This window comes from Sus scrofa, chromosome 2 (genome assembly GCF_000003025.6).
Source record: "Sus scrofa isolate TJ Tabasco breed Duroc chromosome 2, Sscrofa11.1, whole genome shotgun sequence".
Lineage (NCBI taxonomy): Eukaryota > Metazoa > Chordata > Mammalia > Artiodactyla > Suidae > Sus > Sus scrofa.
Window position 1 is genome coordinate 61,083,807 of NC_010444.4, and position 19,402 is coordinate 61,103,208.

A 19,402-nucleotide genomic window follows, 5' to 3' on the forward strand; every position below is an offset into this window, starting at 1 on the left:
ACTCACAGCAAGAAAAGGCTGGAGCTGGGATTCCACTCAGGTGAGTCCTGGGAGAGGCCCCCCTGAGTGTCCCCTGGGAACTAATGTGTGGGCATCTCAGTCGGCCCACAGCCAAGACCCACAAGTCTGTCTCACCTGCTAGCATTCACAGCTCCTTCTTCACCTCCTCCAGAGCCTCCTCCATGGTCAGCGGAGTGGGCCTGTGTTGTCTGATGTACTGTGGGGCAGAAGACATGGGGAAGCCGTCACCACTGCAGCCTCGGGCTGTTGAAGCTCTGGGTGCTGGAGAGCCTGTCCCCAGGGTCTAGCAAAAAATGATGGGATGCCAGGTGGCAGTGCTGTGGGAACAAGAGGGGAGGTGAGCCCGGGCAGGCTCTGGGCAGGTACCCTGAAGGGGAAGAGGGGCTGCAGTGGGGGTGGGGCTACCAGGGGTGCCCTCTGAGCACACAGGTAGGGGAGAAGGGCTTGGGTGCCACACTCAGGACATGAGCCTAGAGCAGACAGCAGGCAGTCACCGTAGGCTATAGGCAGGTGACATGCTCAGATCGCTGCATCCAATCACCTAATGTACAGCCAGCAGAAACAAAGTTAAAGGGCCCCACAGAGGCGCAGTCAGCCAAGTCCAGAATGTGGGAAACTACTGGACAACCTGTTTTCTTCCGACCAATAAACTGCAAGGAAACAAAAGAGATGGGGCAGGGGGGCAGACCTGTAGAGCAGTGGTTCTCAAAGTGGGTCCCTGGTGGGCCTGTGAGAGTAGTGTCCACTCCCAGGCCTGCCCTGCTGCCATCACGACCTTGGTGTTCGGGCCTGAGGAGGTATGACACTGCTCAGGGCTGAGAACCACTGCTTTAGATTGGGAGGCTCAAAAGACACCAAACAATCTTGATGTATGACTTTGGAGACTAACGACAAAAACAGGAACAAAATGTAGAGCTTTTATTAAATGAGTGGAAATTTACTATTTAATGATATTAAACGTTAATTTGGTTTTGGTATTATAATGGTATTGTGACTTAGAGTTCTTATTTTTAAGAAATATATACTGAAATACTGATAAAATGATAAAAATCATTCAGAACAATTCATATATTGTGATGCCATTTCTGTAAAGAAATACTTATAAATAATACTATACCTATTCTATTTATTTTATACTTTGATATATAGTGTACATATACCTAATGGTTTATATCTTACGTAGGAAAAATCTAAAGAATATAATGTTATGGAGGACTTGACAAGTTCCATATCCAATAAAATTATTATAAAATAATATTTTTTTGTAATCAGAAAAAAATAAATTTGGGGGAGGAGTTTCTGTCATGGCGCAGTGGTTAATGAATCCGACTAGGAACCATGAGGTTGTGGGTTCAATCCCTGCCCTTGCTCAGTGGGTTAAGTTTCCGGCATTGCCGTGAGCTGTGGTGTAGGTCACAGACGCGGCTCAGATCCCGCATTGCTGTGGCTCTGGCGTAGGCCGGTGGCTAGAGCTCCGATTTGACCCCTAGCCTGGGAACCTCCATATGCCGTGGGAGCGGCCCAAGAAAATGGCAAAAAGACTAATTAATTAATTAATTAATTTTGGGGACATTCCCTGGTGGCCTAGCAGTTAAGGATCTGGCATTGACACTGCAGCAGCTCAGGTCACTGCTGTGGCATGGGTTTGATCCCTGGACTGGAAAATTTTGCACGCCATGGGCATGGCCAAAAAATAAAATAATAAATTTTTGGAGGGAAAAAGAGACATAGGTGAGTGTGATGTACCTTGAGCTTTAGCCCTCAGGACTGAGAGAGACCTCGCCCAGTGGCCCTCAGGAAGGGGCTTTGGAGACCCTCACTGAGGAGGTCACCTTTGGTCGGAGGTCACAGAGAGCCTAGGCTGCCGCTGGCGCTTAGTGCCCACCCCATACCAGCCCTGGTCACAGACAAGGACAGAACAAGACTCCTTCCATTAGGACTGAAAGCAGCCGGTTCCCAGCATCCCTGCTGCCCCAGACTAAGCATGGGAAGCCCCCTGCCCTCTCTCCCATGAAGGGGCAGCTGTGCCATGGTCACCTCTTTGGTTTCCTCCAGGGTGTGGTAGTGGAACGAGTCCCGGTCCAGGGAGTGCAGGAGGGACGCGTGTAGGTGCCGGCTGGCCTCGATGAACTGCTGCGTCAGGTTCAGCTGCTGCTTCAGCATGTCATTGAGTGCAAACACGGCTGGGCTGTATGCTGTCAGGGCTGCAACAGTTCCCCATCAGTCAGCAGCCTGGCCCCTGGCCCCTGACAGTCCCTGTACCCCTCGAGGGCCCTGTAGCCACTGCCCCCTCAGCTGTGTCAGGATGCTCTCTGCAGGTGCAGCCACCTTCGGAAGCCATGAAGGCCTGGCCTGTTATGTGCCTATCTCTACTCAGCAATACAAGAACTGCTTTTCATTGACATGTGTGGCTCCCCAGAGCTGCCTGTGTGGGACACTCAACTCCCAGGAAGAACCAGAACGCTCAGGCTGAGCGTCCAACACAAGGAAAGGCCAGTAAAACTGCACCCGCATGGTGCAAATCTAACACTCCTGAACCGTATGATTAAAAGAAGGGATGAGGAGGGAGTTCCTTCATGGCACAGCGGAAACAAATCCAACTAGTATCCATGAGGACACGGGTTCAATCCCTGGTGTCACTCAGTGGGTTAAGGATCTGGTATTGCCACGAGCTGTGGTGTAGGTTGCAGATGCAGCTCAGATCCCGCATTACTGCACAGGAGCTGTAGCTGATTCTAACCCCTGGCCTGGGAACGTCCATATGCCATGGCTGCAGCCCTAAAATAAGCAAATAAAAATAAAAATGGGGAAGAGGATTTCTCATTGTAGCTCAGTGGGTTAAGGACCCGACATTGTCTCTGTGAGGATGCAGGTTTGATCCCTGGCCTCGCTCAGTGGGTTAAGGATCCAGCATTGCTGCAAGCTGCATCATAGGTTGCAGATGCTTCTCAGATCTCGAATTGCGGTGGCTGTGGTGTAGGCCTGCAGCTCTAATTCAGCCCCTGGCGTGGGAGCTTCCATATGCCATAGGTGTGGCTGTAAAAAGAAAAAAAGGGGGGGGGGAGAAGATGCTGTTCCCTGGTAGCTCATCAGGTTAAGTATCCAATGTTTTCACTACTGTGGCTTAGGTCGATGCTATGGCATGGTTCGATCCCTAGCCCTGGAACTTCCGTGTGCCACGGGTGCAGCCAAAAGGTAACAATAAGGAAGAGGGTACATTTTTACATTACACATTTTTAAACACGTACTTAAAATATTTTAGAATTTAAAATGCAATTAAAATATAATTTTTATATAAAAATACAATTTAAAATAACTTCAACTGTTAAAAATGATGATTTATTAAGACTACATAGTAGGGGAAGTTCCTTGGTGGTCTAGTGGGTAAGACTTGGTGCTTTCACCACTGCAGCCCAGTTCAGGCTCTGGTCTGGGATCTGACATCAAGCCACAGCATGCCATGGTCAAAAAAAACCAAAAAAACTAAACAAAACAATGCTAAATAGTAACTGGGAAAAATCTTGAGGTTAATATTAAGTTTTTTAAAAAGGGGAGTTCCCACTGTGGCACAGTGGATTAAAGATCTGGTGCTGGCTCTGTGACGGCTCACATTGCTGCTAAGGCATGGCTTCAATCCCCAGCCTGGTGCAGTGGGTTAAGGATCCCACATTGCCACAGCTGTGGTGTAGGTTGCAGCTGGAACTCAGATTCGATCCCTGGCCTAGGAATTTCCATGTGCAGTGTGTGCAGCCAAAAAATAAATAAATAAATACATAAAGGATGACTTTCTTTTTTAAAGGATATAAACTCCGTACTGGCTAAGTGTCTCCCAGAGAAAAACAGCTATGGATTCTGGACCAAAAAGGCTCAAAGGGGAACACACAAAATAAAAATAGCCCTGTTGGGGTGGAAGGCTCACAGGTGTCTTACTGGTAACCTTACTGTTTAGTCCAGCATCAGCGTCATTTTGCAAGACAGATAACTGCCCTCAGACATTGTTGTCCGGGGTCCCAGGAATTGTGGCAGTTTCCTGAGACTGTAACGATGCCCACCAGCAGATTCCCTGAACCTAATGCTAAAGGAGGCACCACACCTCCAAGGGTGGGCATGAAGTTGCAGGTAAAATGTCCCTTTCACTGACAGGACCCACAAGTTGAGCTGGTCTGTTACCTTCTATGGCATCTGCACTGATGACATGACTGGCAATGGGTGCAGGGTCCACGTAGGCGCCTCCCAGGGCTGGCCCGATGGCCGCCACACTGGCCGCTGTCCCAAGGAAAAAGGAGGAGGGGTGAGTGGACAAGATGCAGAGCAAAGACTTTCTCATCAATGATATGACCTTTAAAATAAGCTAGTGAATCTGTCCTTTTCTCTTTCTGAATGTGATGGCCACCCTCCTTGCTTTTTTAACCTCTTACCCTTTTAAAATTTCCCCAAACCTGCCTCCGTCTTTCTGGTAGGTTCACCATGTTCAACATACAGCTCAGGTGAGCTGGCTGAAGTGGTCACTGAAGCTCAGGGCAGCTGACGAGTGCGGCATCGTGCCCCCTTCCCCAGCTCTTCCCTCCGCAACCATTTGAGGGCTTTGGAATGTTCCCTGACTGTAACAAGCTGGTTTCGTTAGGCTGCCTTTTTTCTTCCTCCTTTCCATGTCAGGACTCGTCTAGGAAATCAGCACCACCAATGTTTTACAAAAGGATCTCTTTAAATTGCAAAAACAGAGTTCCCTGGTGGCGCAGCAGGTTAAGTAGCCAGCATTATCCCTGCTGTGGCTTGGCTCACTGCTGTGGCTCAGGCTCCATCCCTGGCTCAGGAACCTCCACATGGTGTGGCTGTGATGCCTCTCCAAATGATATTTGCGGCAACATGGATGGACCTAGAGATTATCAAACCAAGTGAAATAACTCAGAGAAAGACAAATACCATATATTACATGTGGAATCTAAAATATGGCACAAATGAACCCATCTACAGAACAGAAACAGACTCACAGACATAGAGAACAGACTTGTGGTTGCCAAGGTTGACGGAGGAGGGATGGATTGGGAGTTGGGGGTTAGCAGAAGCAAACTATGACATACAGAATGGATAAACAGCAAGGTCCTACTGTATAGCAAAGAGAACTATATTCAGAGTTCCCACCGTGGTGCAGTGGAAACGAATCCAACTAGGAACCATGAGGTTGAGGATTCGATCCCTGGCCTCACTTAGCGGGTCAAGGATCCAGTGTTGCCATGAGCTGTGGTGTAGGTTGCAGACACGGCTTGGATCTGGCATTGCTGTGGCTGTGGTGTAGGCTCCAGCTACAGGTCCAATTCAACCCCTAACCTGGGAACTTCCATATGCCACAGGTGCAACCCTAAAAAAGAGAAGAAGAAAAAAAAAGTGACCTCTCTGTCCAGAAGGGCCAGGATGCTGGGGACAAGAGAAATACCTGGAAAGCTGCACCAGCCACTATGAGCAGTGCCTGCCACACCCCAGAAGAGAACCCTCCAAAACCCGAGTTTGGACAACCAGCTAAACAAGTGACACGGCAGCCCCTGGACCCCCCAGGCTGGGGCCCCATGAGTCACCTGAACACTCACTGTCCTGGAAGGTGGCTCCTGTCTCAGCACTGCCCCCAGCTCACCCCAGGCATAGCTGACATGTGGAGCACATCACTCTGTGGTGGGGCTGTCCTGGCCACTGCAGCATGTTAGGCAGCACCCCTGGCATCTACCCATAGACTGTCTGTCTGTCACTCAGACCTTGCCAATGTCCTCTGGGGCCGAGATCACCCCAGCTGAGAACCACTGCCTTTGTCTTTGGTTCTGAAACTTTTCAGAGTGTTTTAGAGCTTGGAAGACAGTGGGAAGACAGGGAACCCTGCCCTCTTCAGTGGAAGAGGAGATAGGGTGCTAGGGTCCCCACAGCTAGTTAATGACAACAGCTCAGACCTCCTGGCTCTGGTGCTTGTCACTGCAGCCAGGCCCCCTCCTCCCTCCTCAGAGCTCCAGGCCATCACTCTTACCCTTAGTCCACTGGTAGATGAAGGCAGGATCAGGGGTCTGCACAGCCGTCTCCTTCACCATGACTCTTGCAACACCCCTGGTCCGCTTCTTCTGAGACTTGGGTGTTGGTGGAGGAAGGGCTGTCTCCAGACTTGCAGAAAACTCAGACCGAGTGGCCAGCGTCCTGTCAGGAGACTCCTCAGAATGGGCCGTCAACTCAGACGCTGTCGTTGGACTAGGGGATTTTTCAAAATCTTCCGAGTAAGAAAAGCTCTCGGAGCTGGCCAGAGGTTCCTGTGACATGGGCCCTGGGCCAGAAACACCCTTGGACCCAGCAGACAAGGCCGACCGCTCGCTCAGGTGCTCAGAGACCTCACTTCCAGAGGAAGGGCTCCCTACCCAGGGGCTTCGGCTGGATGCCTTTTCCCTCTGACCATCTTTCTAAAACAAAGGATGGCAGAGGTAACTGAAGGTATCTTGGAACAAGCAACACACTCAAAATACTGCTGCATTAGAATGAAAGCACCCCACCACCACCTGGGGCCTGGCAAGCGAGGGTCCACTCTGGGCAGTATTTGGGCAGGCCAAGTACCGTGGACCCTTCAGCCCAGGACACATGTGTAGGTGGCACATGGGTGGAATTAGCTAAAGCGTCATTATTCTGCATTATTAAAACACATATTGGGAGTTCCTATTGTGGATCAGTGGAAACAAACCTGACTAGTATCCTTAAGGATGCAGGCTCGATCCCTGGCCTTGCTCAGTGGGTTAAGGATCTGGCGTTGCTGCAAACTGCAGTGGAGGTCACAAACAAGGCTTGTATCCCACGTTGCTATGGCTGTGGTGTAGCTGGCAGCTGCAGCTCCAATTCAGCCCCTAGCCGGGGAACCTCCACATACCACAGTACAGCCCTAAAAAAAATGCATTGATCATGAGGCAGTTACTAATACGGCCAGAATCCCCATGGGACACTGGAACAAGAAGAGGTCAATGCAGGTATTATGGTGGGGAGGTCTCAGTGGGACCTGCTTTCACTGTTGGCTACATTAAGTAGCTCGATTCCATTATAACAAAATCAAGGTCTCACCCATGGCACACAGACATTTGAGATCCAAATATTCTTTGCATGGAGGCCATCCTGTACATTGCCAAACAATAAGCAGCATCCCTGGCTGCCACCAACTCAATGTCAGTAGCACCCTGCACCCTAGTCACAATGACCACAATGTCACCAGATGTGGCCAAGTGTCCCCAAGGGGTGCAATCACCCCCAGGTGAGAACTACTGGCTTAGTCATGATGGTTGCAAGCCTTTCTATCTAAAGACCTGCAATGATAAATCAGTTCATTGTACTTACTTTCTGTTCAAAGTCTGGTTTCTCACTGACAGCTGGAGACAGATCATCAAGGGATAAAATGTTTATTCTAAAATCTGTAATGAAAAATGCAACATGACAATATTGACTCATTTATTTACTCCATAGCCTACTAGCACTTGTAGGCACCAGGCTAAATGCTAGGGACAGGAAGCTTGGAAGGCATGCCATGCCTGTTTTCAGAAAGCTTGCCCAGGGGTCTGAGTGCTTCTTCTTTTCTGAAGGACTAGGGAGTGACTATTTTTGGCTTTTCGGACTAGTCTGTCTGTTACAGTTGCTCAGCTCTGCTCTTATGATTCAAAAACTGCCACAAATCATGTGTAAATGAATGGGCATGGCTGTGTCCCAATAAAACTTTATTTATAAAAATGGGCCTCCTCGCCCCTGGCCTAGACAGAAGAGCAGATGATCACAGTGCCACGAAGGAGGCACAGTGACAAGGGTGCACAAGGTCCCCTCCTCTGAGGAGAGGCACCTTGTCCTAAGTTCTCATTTACAGAGAGTTAAGGCCACAGGAGCTCAGGTGAACAACCGCTCTGTGGGGCCAGCTGGCCAGTCACCAGCACCCAAGTGCTGGGCGGCCACTCAGGAGCAGGAATGCTCAGCCCAGGTCTGGTGCCCCAGCAGATTTCTGCCCATTCAACCTGTGAGCCCGCCATTGGCAGTGTCAGCAGGGCCTCTACCATTGGCCCAGTTCAAGACCCTGAAGCACAGACGTTGTATGTGTGTGCTGGGAGGCGGGGGGAGGGGGGTATGTGTGGATTGGAGCTGTGCCTCCTGCCTGCATGGCCTCAAAACCCAAGCAGAGGGAGTTCCTGTCATAGCTCAGCAGGTTAAGAATCCAATATAGTGTCCATGAAGATGTGGGTTCAAACACTGGCCTCGCTCTGTGGATTAAGGATCCAGCATTGCAGCAAGCTGCAGCGTAGATCACAGAAGCAGTTCAGATCTGGCATTGCTGTAACTGTGACACAAGCCTCAGCAGCAGCTCTGATTCGACCCCTAGCCCAGGAACTTCCTTATGCCAATGGTGCGGCTGTAAAAAGAAAAGAACTCAAGCAGGTACATGATCCAACCATGGCTGATCTGGGAGGGGGGCCCAGGGCCCCTAGGGGCTTCCACAAAACAGGAAGGGGACAGTAAGCAGGAGCAGACGGGAGTAGGACCCTCTGGACAGGTGGTGAGCAAGAGAGAAAAAAGGGTGGGCCACCCACGCTCTCTGGAAAGGTCGGCTGAGTGAAGTACCACCACATGCCAGTCAGCCTGACATGGGATCATATCAAAGCCCACACATGACACTAGCGCTAGGGGCTCCTCCCGCCCACCTCCCAGCTCCTCTGACATTGCCAGTCACTACAGTGCCGTGGGACAGGTAGATCCAGAGATAACGTTCATGGACCAAGGCATCCGAGGCAGCTTGGGCAAAGGCACCACAGAAGACTGTGGACTAGCCTTTAGGAACAGTGTTGGTGCTGGCTGCGAAATAACATTATTGTCACATCAGCTGACATTGACATGCACTTTTACTGTGAAGCAGGACCCACTGAGGCCTCCACGGGCACCAGCTCACTGACACAATTCTGCCTCACCTCACAGATGAGGAACATGAGGCACACAGAACCCCGGACTGCTTGACCAGTAAGGACATCCACCCCAGGTATGCTAAACCCCCAACTCAGACTAGTACTCCCCACTCCCAGCTGCCTGCCTCCCTTGAGGCTGCATCAGGATGAGGGAAGGGGGGGTCTGGGCACCAAGGGGCCTCTCTGGGCCAGTGGCAAGGGCTGAGGGGCAGCCCAGCAGGGCAAGAAGCCAGGTCTGGCACCTGCCCCACCAGCTACACCCACCTTCTCATCCACACCGGCCAGGCTGGCGAGGATGCCCACTCACCAGTCTCTTGGGCCCAAAGATCCGAGCCCGTGTTGGCAAGGCACCAAGTGGCATCCAGCAGATGGCAGGCCCTGAGGCTGCCACATCACTGGAGTCCATCCCCCAGCCTTCTCTGACCCTCATGAGATCACCTTGGTTGGCGGTGCACTTCCTCCCGGCCCACACCCAGTGGTACTTTGGCACCTTGAATATTTGAGCTGCAGGAATCTGAGACACAGCGGGGGCTGCGAGGGCTCCCTGACCCTCTCCCCTGAAGCAGGTTGTTAGACCTTCACGTAAGACGCGCTTTCCCTCTACCCAGAGGAAAGGAGCATCCTTACGCCCAAGATGGAGGGACACGGAGCGATCCCAACCCCAAGTAGCACACTACTACTCCCCTTAGCTCATATCCTCTTGTCTATCACATTTTCTCCCGATTTTCCACTCCTCATCAAACTTATCGTGAGGCGTGACCGTTTCTTCATTTCCTTATGAAGGCTCTTGTGTCACATAAAACTTACATTACATATTTATCACATATTTATTTAACATCTGAATGCTTGGAGTTCCTGTTGTGGCACAGCAGAAATGGATCCGACTAGGAACCATGAGGTTGCGGGTTCGATCCCTGGCCTCGCTCAGTCAGTTAAGGATCCGACATTGCCATGAGCTGTGCTGTAGGTCACAGATGTGGCCCTGGCCTCGCTCAGTCAGTTAAGGATCCGACATTGCCATGAACTGTGCTGTAGGTCACAGATGTGGCTTGGATCTGGCGTTGCTGTAGCTGTGACGTAGTCCGGCAGCAACAGCTTCAATAAGACCCCTAGCCTAGGATCCTCCATGTGCCGCAGGTGAGGCCCTCAAAAGATAAAAGACCAAAAAAAAAAAAAAAACACCCAAAACCAAAAAACTGAATGCTTTTCTCCCGTTAATTTGCCTCTTCTTCTTTTTTTTTTTCTTTTTGGCTATGCCGGCAGCATATGGACGTTCCTGGACCAGGGATGGAATCCAAGCTGCAGCTAGACCTGTGCTAAAGCTGCATCCACGCCAGATTCTTAGCCCACTACACTGGGCTGGGGGTTGAACCTGTGCTGCCACAGAGACCACAAAGATCCTTAACCCACTATGCCATAACAGGAACTTCTAACCTGTCTTTTGTTAAACAGCCCCAGCTGAAAACCTGAAAGACACAAGGAACAGCTATTTGTCCTTCCCTACAACTGATTCACAGGCTACTGATCGTCCAGCACCTGGGGGCAGGGGTGCGTCTAATTGTCATCAAATTCCTGACATGCTGGATCCTTAACCTGCTGAACCACAGGAGAACTTCAGTCACAAATATTTTTATTATTTGAACATCATTCAACATGATTTTTATTTTAATATTGTACGTATTTAAGAAAGAGCAGAAAGGGGAGTTCCCGTTGTGGTTCAGCGGAACCGAATCTGACTAGCATCCGTGAGGAGGCAGGTTTGATCCCTGACCTCACTCAGTGGGTTAAGGATCCAGCATTACCGTGAGCTGTGGTGTAGGTTGCAGATGCAGCTCGGATCCTGCATTGCTGTGGCTATGGTGTAGGCCGGCAGCTACAGCTCCGATTTGACCCTTAGCCTGGGAACCTGCATATGCCACGGATGCAGCCCTAAAAAGACAAAAGACCGAAAAAAAAGAAAGAAAAAGAAAAGAAAGAACAGAAAAGTTGTTCTCTTGTGGCAGAGTGGGTTCAGGATGCACACTGTCACTACCGCAACTTGGGTCACTGCTGTGGCATGGGTTGCATTCCTTTCTGGAAACTTCCACATGCTGAAGGTACAGCCTTCCCACCCCTAAAAGTGACTGGCTAGAGATCTGTTTCATTTTCTGAATTTAAAAAGGAAAGGAGGAGTTCCCATAGCGACTCAGCAGAAACAAATCAGACTAGTATCCATGAGGACAGAGGTTCCATCCCTGGCCTTGCTCAATGGGTTAAGGATCCAGCATTGCTGTGAGCTGCGGTGTGGGTCACAGGTGCAGCTCAGATCTCGAGTTGCTGTGGCTGTGGTGTCAGCCTGCAGCTGTAGCGCAGATTCGACCCCTAGCCTGGGAACCTCCATATGCCGTGGGTGCAGGCCTAAAAAGACAAAAAAAAATTTTTTAATTAAAATATAAAGGAAAGGAAAGGAGTTCCCTGGTGGGTCAGTGGGTTAAGGATCTGGCATTGTTGCTGTTGTGGCTTGGGTTGCTGCTATGGCACAGGTTCAATCCCTAGCCTGGGGAGCTTCTGCATACCAAAAAGAAAAAGAAAAAAAGAAAAAAAGGAAGGGAGGCAAATTCCTTTTTCACAACAAGAAAAACTGAGTTGCCTTTCTCATCCACATGTCTTGAGAAGGATTTTTTTTTTTTTTCTGCTCTGTCACTGGGCAACATTACCAGATGAAGGCTTAAAGACAGAACAAAAATCTGACTTGGCTCCTTGACTAGGAAAGATCAGGAAGCCGAGGGTGTGACTGGTACTCCTCATGACAATACCCTGTGACACCACACTGGGGACCCTAAAGGCAGACCTGCCCTTCCTACCCAGGGTTACCGTTTAGGCTGTCATCGGTAGCTGCTGAGGGAGACTCCTCCAGAGGCCCAGCCTCACTCCATCTGGGCGGGGATGAGAGCTTGCCGTCCCCGACTGTCGAAGGCAATGACTTCGGAAAGGTGCCGGGAGTGGAAATCGATGCTTTGTGGGGGGCTGTGTCATCTGAAATGTGAGTCTGTGGGGAACAATTTCTTGAGCCAGTGCTGCGAAGGATCCCATCGGCTGACTGTGAGGTTGGCACACGTGATGTCCAAAATGGCTTTGAACTGGAAAGGTCCTTACTGGGCAGTGAAAGGACTCTTGGTTGAGTTGGGGTCTGATCCTACTTTGGAGGAAATTAAGTGAAATTACCAAATGTACGACACATCTGTCCTTATCATTGGACACCACGGCTGGTGGGAAGCATGAGACTAACTCCTTGGTGATCAAACAATTATCCTTCTCTGCTCCTATCTCTCCTCTCCCCCCATTTCTGGAAGTCAAGGTACAACATTTAGACAAGCTAACACTGAGATTAGAAATACTCCACAAGGGAGTTCCCTGGTGGTCTAGTGGTTATGCTTTCACTGCTGCAGGCTGGGTTCAATCCCTGGTCTGGGAACCCAGGCCCCACATCAAGTTATTGCATGCCATGGCCAAAAAAATTAAAAAGAAAAAAACATACTCCACAAATAATTAGGAATATCACTTTGCTTTCAAATACATACCGTTAATTACACATTTTCTAAACCAGGTTCCCTTAGTACGTGATCTATGACTGCCTGGATCTTCAACAGAGTCAAAATCAATATACAGATTTTTCCCTTTTAGAATGCAACCTTCCTAGAGTTCCCAGGTGGCACAGTAGGTTCAGGATCTGGTGTTGTCACTGCTGTGGCGCAGGTTCAATCCCTGGCCCCATAACTTCTATATGCTTTGGGCATGGCCAAAAGGAAAGAAATCTTTAAAAGATTAAAAACAAAACAAAACAAGACCAATGGAGTTCATGTCGCAGCTCAGCAGTAATGAACCCAATTTGTATCCATGAGGATGTGGGTTCAATCCCTGGCCTTGCTTGGTGGGTTAAGGATCCACCATTGCCACGAGCTGTGGTGTAGGTCACGGACAAGGATCGGATCCCATTTGCTGTGGCTACAGCTGTGATTTTCCCCCTAGCCTGGGAACTTCCATATGCCATGTGTATGGCCCTAAATAGACTAAAATAAATAAATTAATTAAAAAAAACCTACAACCGTCCCATCACTTCACACGCATAGGATGGCTATGACAAAAAACAAAAAACAAAACCAAAAAACCCCCCGGAAAACAAATGTGGGCGAGAATGTAGAGAAACTGGAGCCCTCATACACTGCTGATGGGAAACAGTTCATCTGTTCCACAACAAGTTACACATAGAATTACTATAGGACGCAGCAATTCCACTCCTAGGTATAGACCCAAAAGAACTGAAAACAGGGACTCAGATACTTGTACACTAGTCACAATCACCAAAAGGTGGAAACAACCCAAATGCCTATCAATAGATGAATGGATAAACCAAATGTGGTCCACCCATACGATGGAATAATATTCAGCCATAAAAAGGAATGAAGCACTGATACACGCTCCAATGTGAGTGAACCTCGAAAAAATCATGCTGAGGGGAAGAAACCAGACACAAAAGGCCAGGTGTTGTCTGATTCCATGTGATTCCATTACATGAAATGTCTAGAACAGGCAAACCCACAGAGACAGAAAGGAGATAGTGACTATTAGGTTCTAGGGGAGGGAGAAACAGAAGTGATACTAGGTAAGGGTTTCCTTTGGGGATGATGATACTGTTTTGGAACGAGACAGAGCTGGTGGTTTGTGTAAGGCACTAAATGCCACTGGATTGTTATTAGATCAATTTTAGGTTATTTCACCCCAATTTTATTTATTTATTTTTTAATTTTGACCTTTTTTTTTTCTTTTTTAGCTATGGCATGCAGTGGCTTAATATGTGCCCTCAGTTCCCAGACCAGGATTGAACCCGGACCACAGTGGTGAAAGTGCCGAGTCCTAACCACTAGACCACAAGGGAACTCCCACCTCAATTTTTAAAAAATGGAAAGGCAGCCTTCCCAAGTTAGTGATTATTGTGTGGTACAACTGACAAGTAGGCGAGGATCACCAATAGCAGTGATCACTGCTGGTGCTGTCATGTGGTGTATATAGCATAAGCTCAACATATTGCAAAACTGTCTAATGTGTCCCAAATCCCGTCCCTTACAGAACAGACCAGGAATGGGTACCTGTGATGGGCTGAAACCCAACCTTTCCTTTGTAAACACTTTCTCAAGTAGCTTATGAGTGATGGCTGCCATCAGAGTCTCTAGTGGGAGTTCCCTTGTGGTGCAGTATGTTAAGGATCTGGCATATCACTGCAGTGGCTTGGGTCGCTGCTGTGGCATGGTTTCTATCCCTGGGCCAGGAATTCCACATGCCTTGGGCATAGCCAAAAAAAAAAACAAAAACAAACCAAAAAAAAACCTCTAGTGCTATGACATAAAGGTACAAATGCAAAACTTCTACTAAAAATAAATACAAGCAGGAGTTCCCTGGTGGCCTAGCAGGTTTAGGATCCAGTATTGTCACTATGGTGGCTCAGGTCACTGCTGTGGCATGGGTTTAATTTCTGGCTGGGGAATTTCCTCATGCCACAGGTGTGGTAAATAAATAAATAGATAGGGAGTTCCTGTCGTGGCTCAGTGGTTAACGAATCCGACTAGGAACCATGAGGTTGCAGGTTCGATCCCTGGCCTTGCTCAGTGGGTTAAGGATCTGGCGTTGCCATGAGCTGTGGTGTAAGTTGCAGACACAGCTCGGATCCTGCATTGCTGTGGCTGTGGTGTAGGCTGGCGGCTACAGCTCTGATTGGACCCCTAGCCTGGGAACCTCCATATGTTGCAGGAGCGGCCCTAGAAAAGGCAAAAAGACTAAATAAATAAATAAATAAATAAATAGATGGATAAATTGATAAGTAGACAAATGAATAGACAGGAAGAACAGATAGATAGAATAGATAGGATAGAAAGAAAGAAAGATAGAAAGAATAGATAGATAGATAGAAAAAATAGATAGGTAGATAGGTAAATAGATAGGTAGATAGGCAGATGCAAATCTTACCGAGAACAGTTTTATTTGTTGTTCTTCACTGACCCTAGTGCTGGTGAAACCCTGATTTGTGGCTGTGTTTTTTTCTCTAGGAGACTCCATCAAGCTTCCCAGCAGCTCCTTCATTTCCTCCTCATCGCTGTCTGGAGAATCCAGTTTTCTAGGAGGTTTCTTTTCTTTGAGTGTTTGAAAATTCCTCTCTTTCCCAGCATGTGCTTTGGGGGATATCTTTTCAACAAGTGCTTCTCTCTTCTTTAGAAACTTACTGACCTTTCCACTGGGCTTGTCACCCTCAGAGACAAGAATTTCACGGGTCTGTGTCCAGGAGGTTTTGTCTGTGTTCTGTGAAGAAAGGTCACCCGGCCTCCTGGGGGGAATGTCGTCTGCTCCACTAGGAAGCATGTCCTCAGAAGTCTTCAGGTCAGATTCCACGTGAGACAACGCCATCTGCACCTTCCGATTCCTGATCTTGCTTTCGATCTGGGCCAGCTTCGTGAGTGCAGCATTGGCCCTGACCTTTGAGGCCATGGTCAGGGGTCTACCTGAGGAGGGCCAGGGCCCACTCCCCAGGACAGCGTTCTCTTTGGGGGATAAGTGTCTTCCACCCACAGTTTGGTTTCTTTTTAGAAATCTGCTCTGACTGGGTGCTATTTTGGTAAGACTTCGACTGATTCCCAAGTTCTGGATTTCTTCCACCTTTGAATCTTCCAAGGAAATATCACTGAAGTCACCAAAGATATTGGACACGGGACGGCTGGGTTTTCTTATTGAAGCCATTCTAGGGAGTAAAGAAAGAAAACTTTAATACCTGGTATTCATACAGTGCATTTAAATCCCTCGTTGCCTCCTACCACCTGGGTGGGACTGCATCCCCTTTTCCCCCCTGGCCAGAGCCTCCCCTTCAAGCTTGATGATGACAATGAAAATAATAAGACACCTTGTATATTACCACTAAATTACCATTCAAGGCCAGGGGTTTTTTGGTTTGTTTGTTTGTTTGTTTGTTTGCTTTTTAGGGCTGCGCCTGCAGCATATGGAAGTTCCCAGGCTAGGGGCTGAATCAAAACTATAGTTGCCAGCCTACACCACAGCCACAGCAATGTGAGATCCAAGCCTCATCTGCGACCTACCCCACAGCTCGAGGTAAGGCTGGATCCTCAACCCACTGAATGAGGCCAGGGATCGAACCCTCAACCTCATGGTTCCTAGTTGGATTCATTTCTGCTGCACCACAACGAGAACTCCCAACGAGGTCTTAAGTGAAATACATTACATATTAAAGACAAGAGCCGCAGCTGACAAGGGCTTAATCTCTAGAATATATAAACAACTTATACAACCCAACAGCAAAAAAACCAATCAATCAATGGAAAAATGGGCAAAAGACCTGAACAGACATTTCTCCAAAGAAGATATACAGATGGTCAACAAACACATGAAAAAATGCTCAACATTGTTGATTATAAGAGAAATGCAAATCAAAACTACCATGAGATATCACCTCACACCCGTCAGAATGGCCATCATTAATAAATGGCCATCATTAACAAGTGCTGGAGGGGCTGTGGAGAAAAGGGAACCCTCCTGCACTGTTGGTGGGAATGTAAACTGGTACAGCCACTATGGAGAACAGTTTGGAGATACCTTAGAAATCTATACATAGAACTTCCATATGACCCTGCAATCCCACTCTTGGGCATCTATCCGTACAAAACTCTACTTAAAAGAGACACGTGCACCCGCATGTTCATTGCAGCACTATTCACAATAGCCAGGACATGGAAACAACCCAAATGTCCATCGACAGATGATTGGATTCGGAAGAGGTGGTATATATACACAATGGAATACTACTCAGCCATAAAAAAGAATGATGACATAATGCCATTTGCAGCAACATGGATGGAACTAGAGACTCTCATACTGAGTGAAATGAGCCAGAAAGACAAAGACAAATGCCATATGATATCACTTATAACTGGAATCTAATATCCAGCACAAATGAACATCTCCTCAGAAAAGAAAATCATGAACTTGGAGAAGAGACTTGTGGCTGCCTGATGGGAGGGGGAGGGAGTGGGAGGGATGGGGAGCTTGGGCTTATCAGGCACAACTTAGAATAGATTTACAAGGAGATCCTGCTGAATAGCATTGAGAACTTTGTCTAGATACTCATGTTGCAACAGAAAAAAGGGTGGGGGAAAAACTGTAATTGCAATGTACACATGTAAGGATAACCTGACCCCCTTACTGTACAGTGGGAAAAAAAAAAAAAAAGACGAGAGCCAGTGTTTCTCAGGCCCCGGCACTCAGCTCAGAGCTGCATTATCTCATTTAACCCTCACTCAAGCCAGATGGTTGCCATCCCCCTCATGCAGAGGAGGTGGAGGAAATGAAGGCCTCCCACAGGTTAGGTCACCAGGCCAGGGAGTAGCAGAGCCAAGTTCAAAGTTCGGGTCCAATTCCAAAGACCCCATTGGCCCCCATCATGCTTCATTGCCTCTCCAATTGCTCCATCTCCACTCAAGAGTCGGACCCCAAACTGGGTTTCAATGACTTTATCCAAGTGTCCTCAGCTCTCTCAAAAAGAGTTGTTGAAATACCATCTGAATATGTAATGAGTTCCCTGGAAGTCTTATTTTACTTAAAGTGTGAGAACCACTGCCCTGGAAGCAGGAAGTGGGGCTGTGGATAGACATAGGCCCCTCACTAAATGTTGACTATGAGTTGCGTGGCATGTGCGTGCTGGTGTATGGTTTCCCGGGGAGAAGGGCCATAGTTTTCATCATATTCTCAGAGCTCCCATGTGCCCCTGCAAGAATATGAATGATCCACTGTATGAGCAAAGTTTCGAAAGATTTTAAAGAGTTTATAAAATGGAAAAATATGACATGGGTGAGTGTGAGTTTGCTGCAGCCCCCTTAACTAGGAACTTGGCAACAACAATGAAAATGTAAAATGCATAAACTGTGACCCCCACAATTCCTAGTCTGGGAATTTACCTGCTATTATGTTCTCAAACACACACAGAGATATATGTTCAAGGAATGTCTTGGCAGCGTTGTTTGTGCTCATCGAAAATCTGAACCCATCCACAGAGGCCTGTGAAATCCAGATGACCACAGGCAGACAATGGAACACTATGCAGCTGTTAAAAAGAATGGGCACTCTCTGTGCATAGCCATGTCTCCAGCATAATGATCTCTGAGGCAGAAAAGACAAGATGCAGAACCACACTTTAGCTCCATACTGTTTGAATGTTTTAGCAAGGCCATGTGTAACTTTTATGTAAAAAAAAAATATTCACTGTGAGACCTAAAAAAGCCTATTTTTACCACTCTGTCCATTCAGAAAACAATCTTATTGGGATTGCCAGATTAAATACAGGACACCCAGTTATCTGAATTTCCAGATAAACAGCAAATAATTTTAAAAATATGTGACCTGAATATTTTTATACTAAAAGGTAATGTTCCAAATATTTTTAGACTAAAAAGTAGTATGTTCCAAATATTCTTATACTAAAAAACAATTTGTTGCCTATCTGAAATGGAAATTAAACTGGCTGCCCCATATTTTTTTTTCTTTTTTAGGGCCCCACCTGCGGCATATGGAAGTTCCTGGGCAAAGGGTTGAATTGGAGCTGCACCTGCCACAGCCACAGCAATGCAGGATCCGAGCTGAGTCTGTGACCCAAACCACAGCTCGTAGCAATGCCGGATCCTTAACCCACTGAGCAGGGCCAGGGATCGAACCCACATCCTCTAGGGCACTATGTCGGGTTCTTAACCCACTGAGCCACAACAGGAACTCCTGGCTGTCCAATATTTTGATTTATTAAATCTGGCAACACTTTATCTTATGCACCTTTCAAAGCTGAGCTCAAACCTTTTAGGCAAGGTAAAACATTTAACCCAGCCCCTGAGATTCTGTACAAGAATGAATTATTTTTATTATTTTGCTGTCTGTTTCTCTGACCAGGGGGCTTGCTTGCTTTTCTCCATCTTAACCACCTTGCATACTAATAGTGCTCAACAGAGGCCTGACCATAGTGGTCAATGAATGCAAAACCACACCCAACAGAAACAGTGCAGAATTCCTAGTCTGAGTGACCCTGGTCAAGATGTTTAACCACTTTGTGCCTCAGATTGCTCATTTATAAACAAGGAACAATAACTATTACCCTCATAAGATTCCTATGTTCAGTGTGGGGCATGGAATAGGCATACAATAAAATTTAGACAGTAGTAATAACTGTATCTGGATGACCTGCATAATGGGCTCACTTTTAGCTGGAAGGACGTGGTGAAGGGGAAGTAGAAAGAACTGAATAAACAGCCATCTTTGTTAATATTTTTATAACCGAGGCTCTCGAGATGACTCAGCCCATGCCATTCGGTGGGTCAGAGGGGAAGCCTGACTACCATGCCAGGTTTTCTGGCACC

The 19,402-nt window shown here is 47.7% G+C and overlaps 1 protein-coding gene across 7 annotated transcripts in view; it reads right to left on the minus strand.

The window, feature by feature from the left end:
- The window catches only part of C2H19orf44 (chromosome 2 C19orf44 homolog), a 28,520-nt gene that overhangs the window by 7,184 nt on the left and 1,934 nt on the right, over positions 1-19,402 (minus strand). For 3 of the 7 annotated variants that reach the window (XR_002341601.1, XR_001306990.2, XR_002341602.1), the window contains exons 2-8: positions 14,970-15,735; positions 11,823-12,144; positions 7,369-7,442; positions 6,032-6,452; positions 4,192-4,287; positions 2,059-2,225; positions 136-338 (exon numbers count right to left, since the gene is read on the minus strand). Coding sequence is in view for 3 of the 7 variants with exons in the window: in XM_021083583.1 (XP_020939242.1) it covers positions 146-217; positions 2,059-2,225; positions 4,192-4,287; positions 6,032-6,452; positions 7,369-7,442; positions 11,823-12,144; positions 14,970-15,734 (1,917 nt within the window). In the remaining 4 variants the exon portion in view is untranslated. Of the gene's footprint in view, positions 1-135; positions 339-2,058; positions 2,226-4,191; positions 4,288-6,031; positions 6,453-7,368; positions 7,443-11,822; positions 12,145-14,969; positions 15,736-17,959; positions 18,587-19,402 lie in introns of those variants that run through there. The other 4 variants (XM_021083583.1, XM_005661194.3, XM_005661195.3 and 1 more) reach the window with 2 other exon arrangements.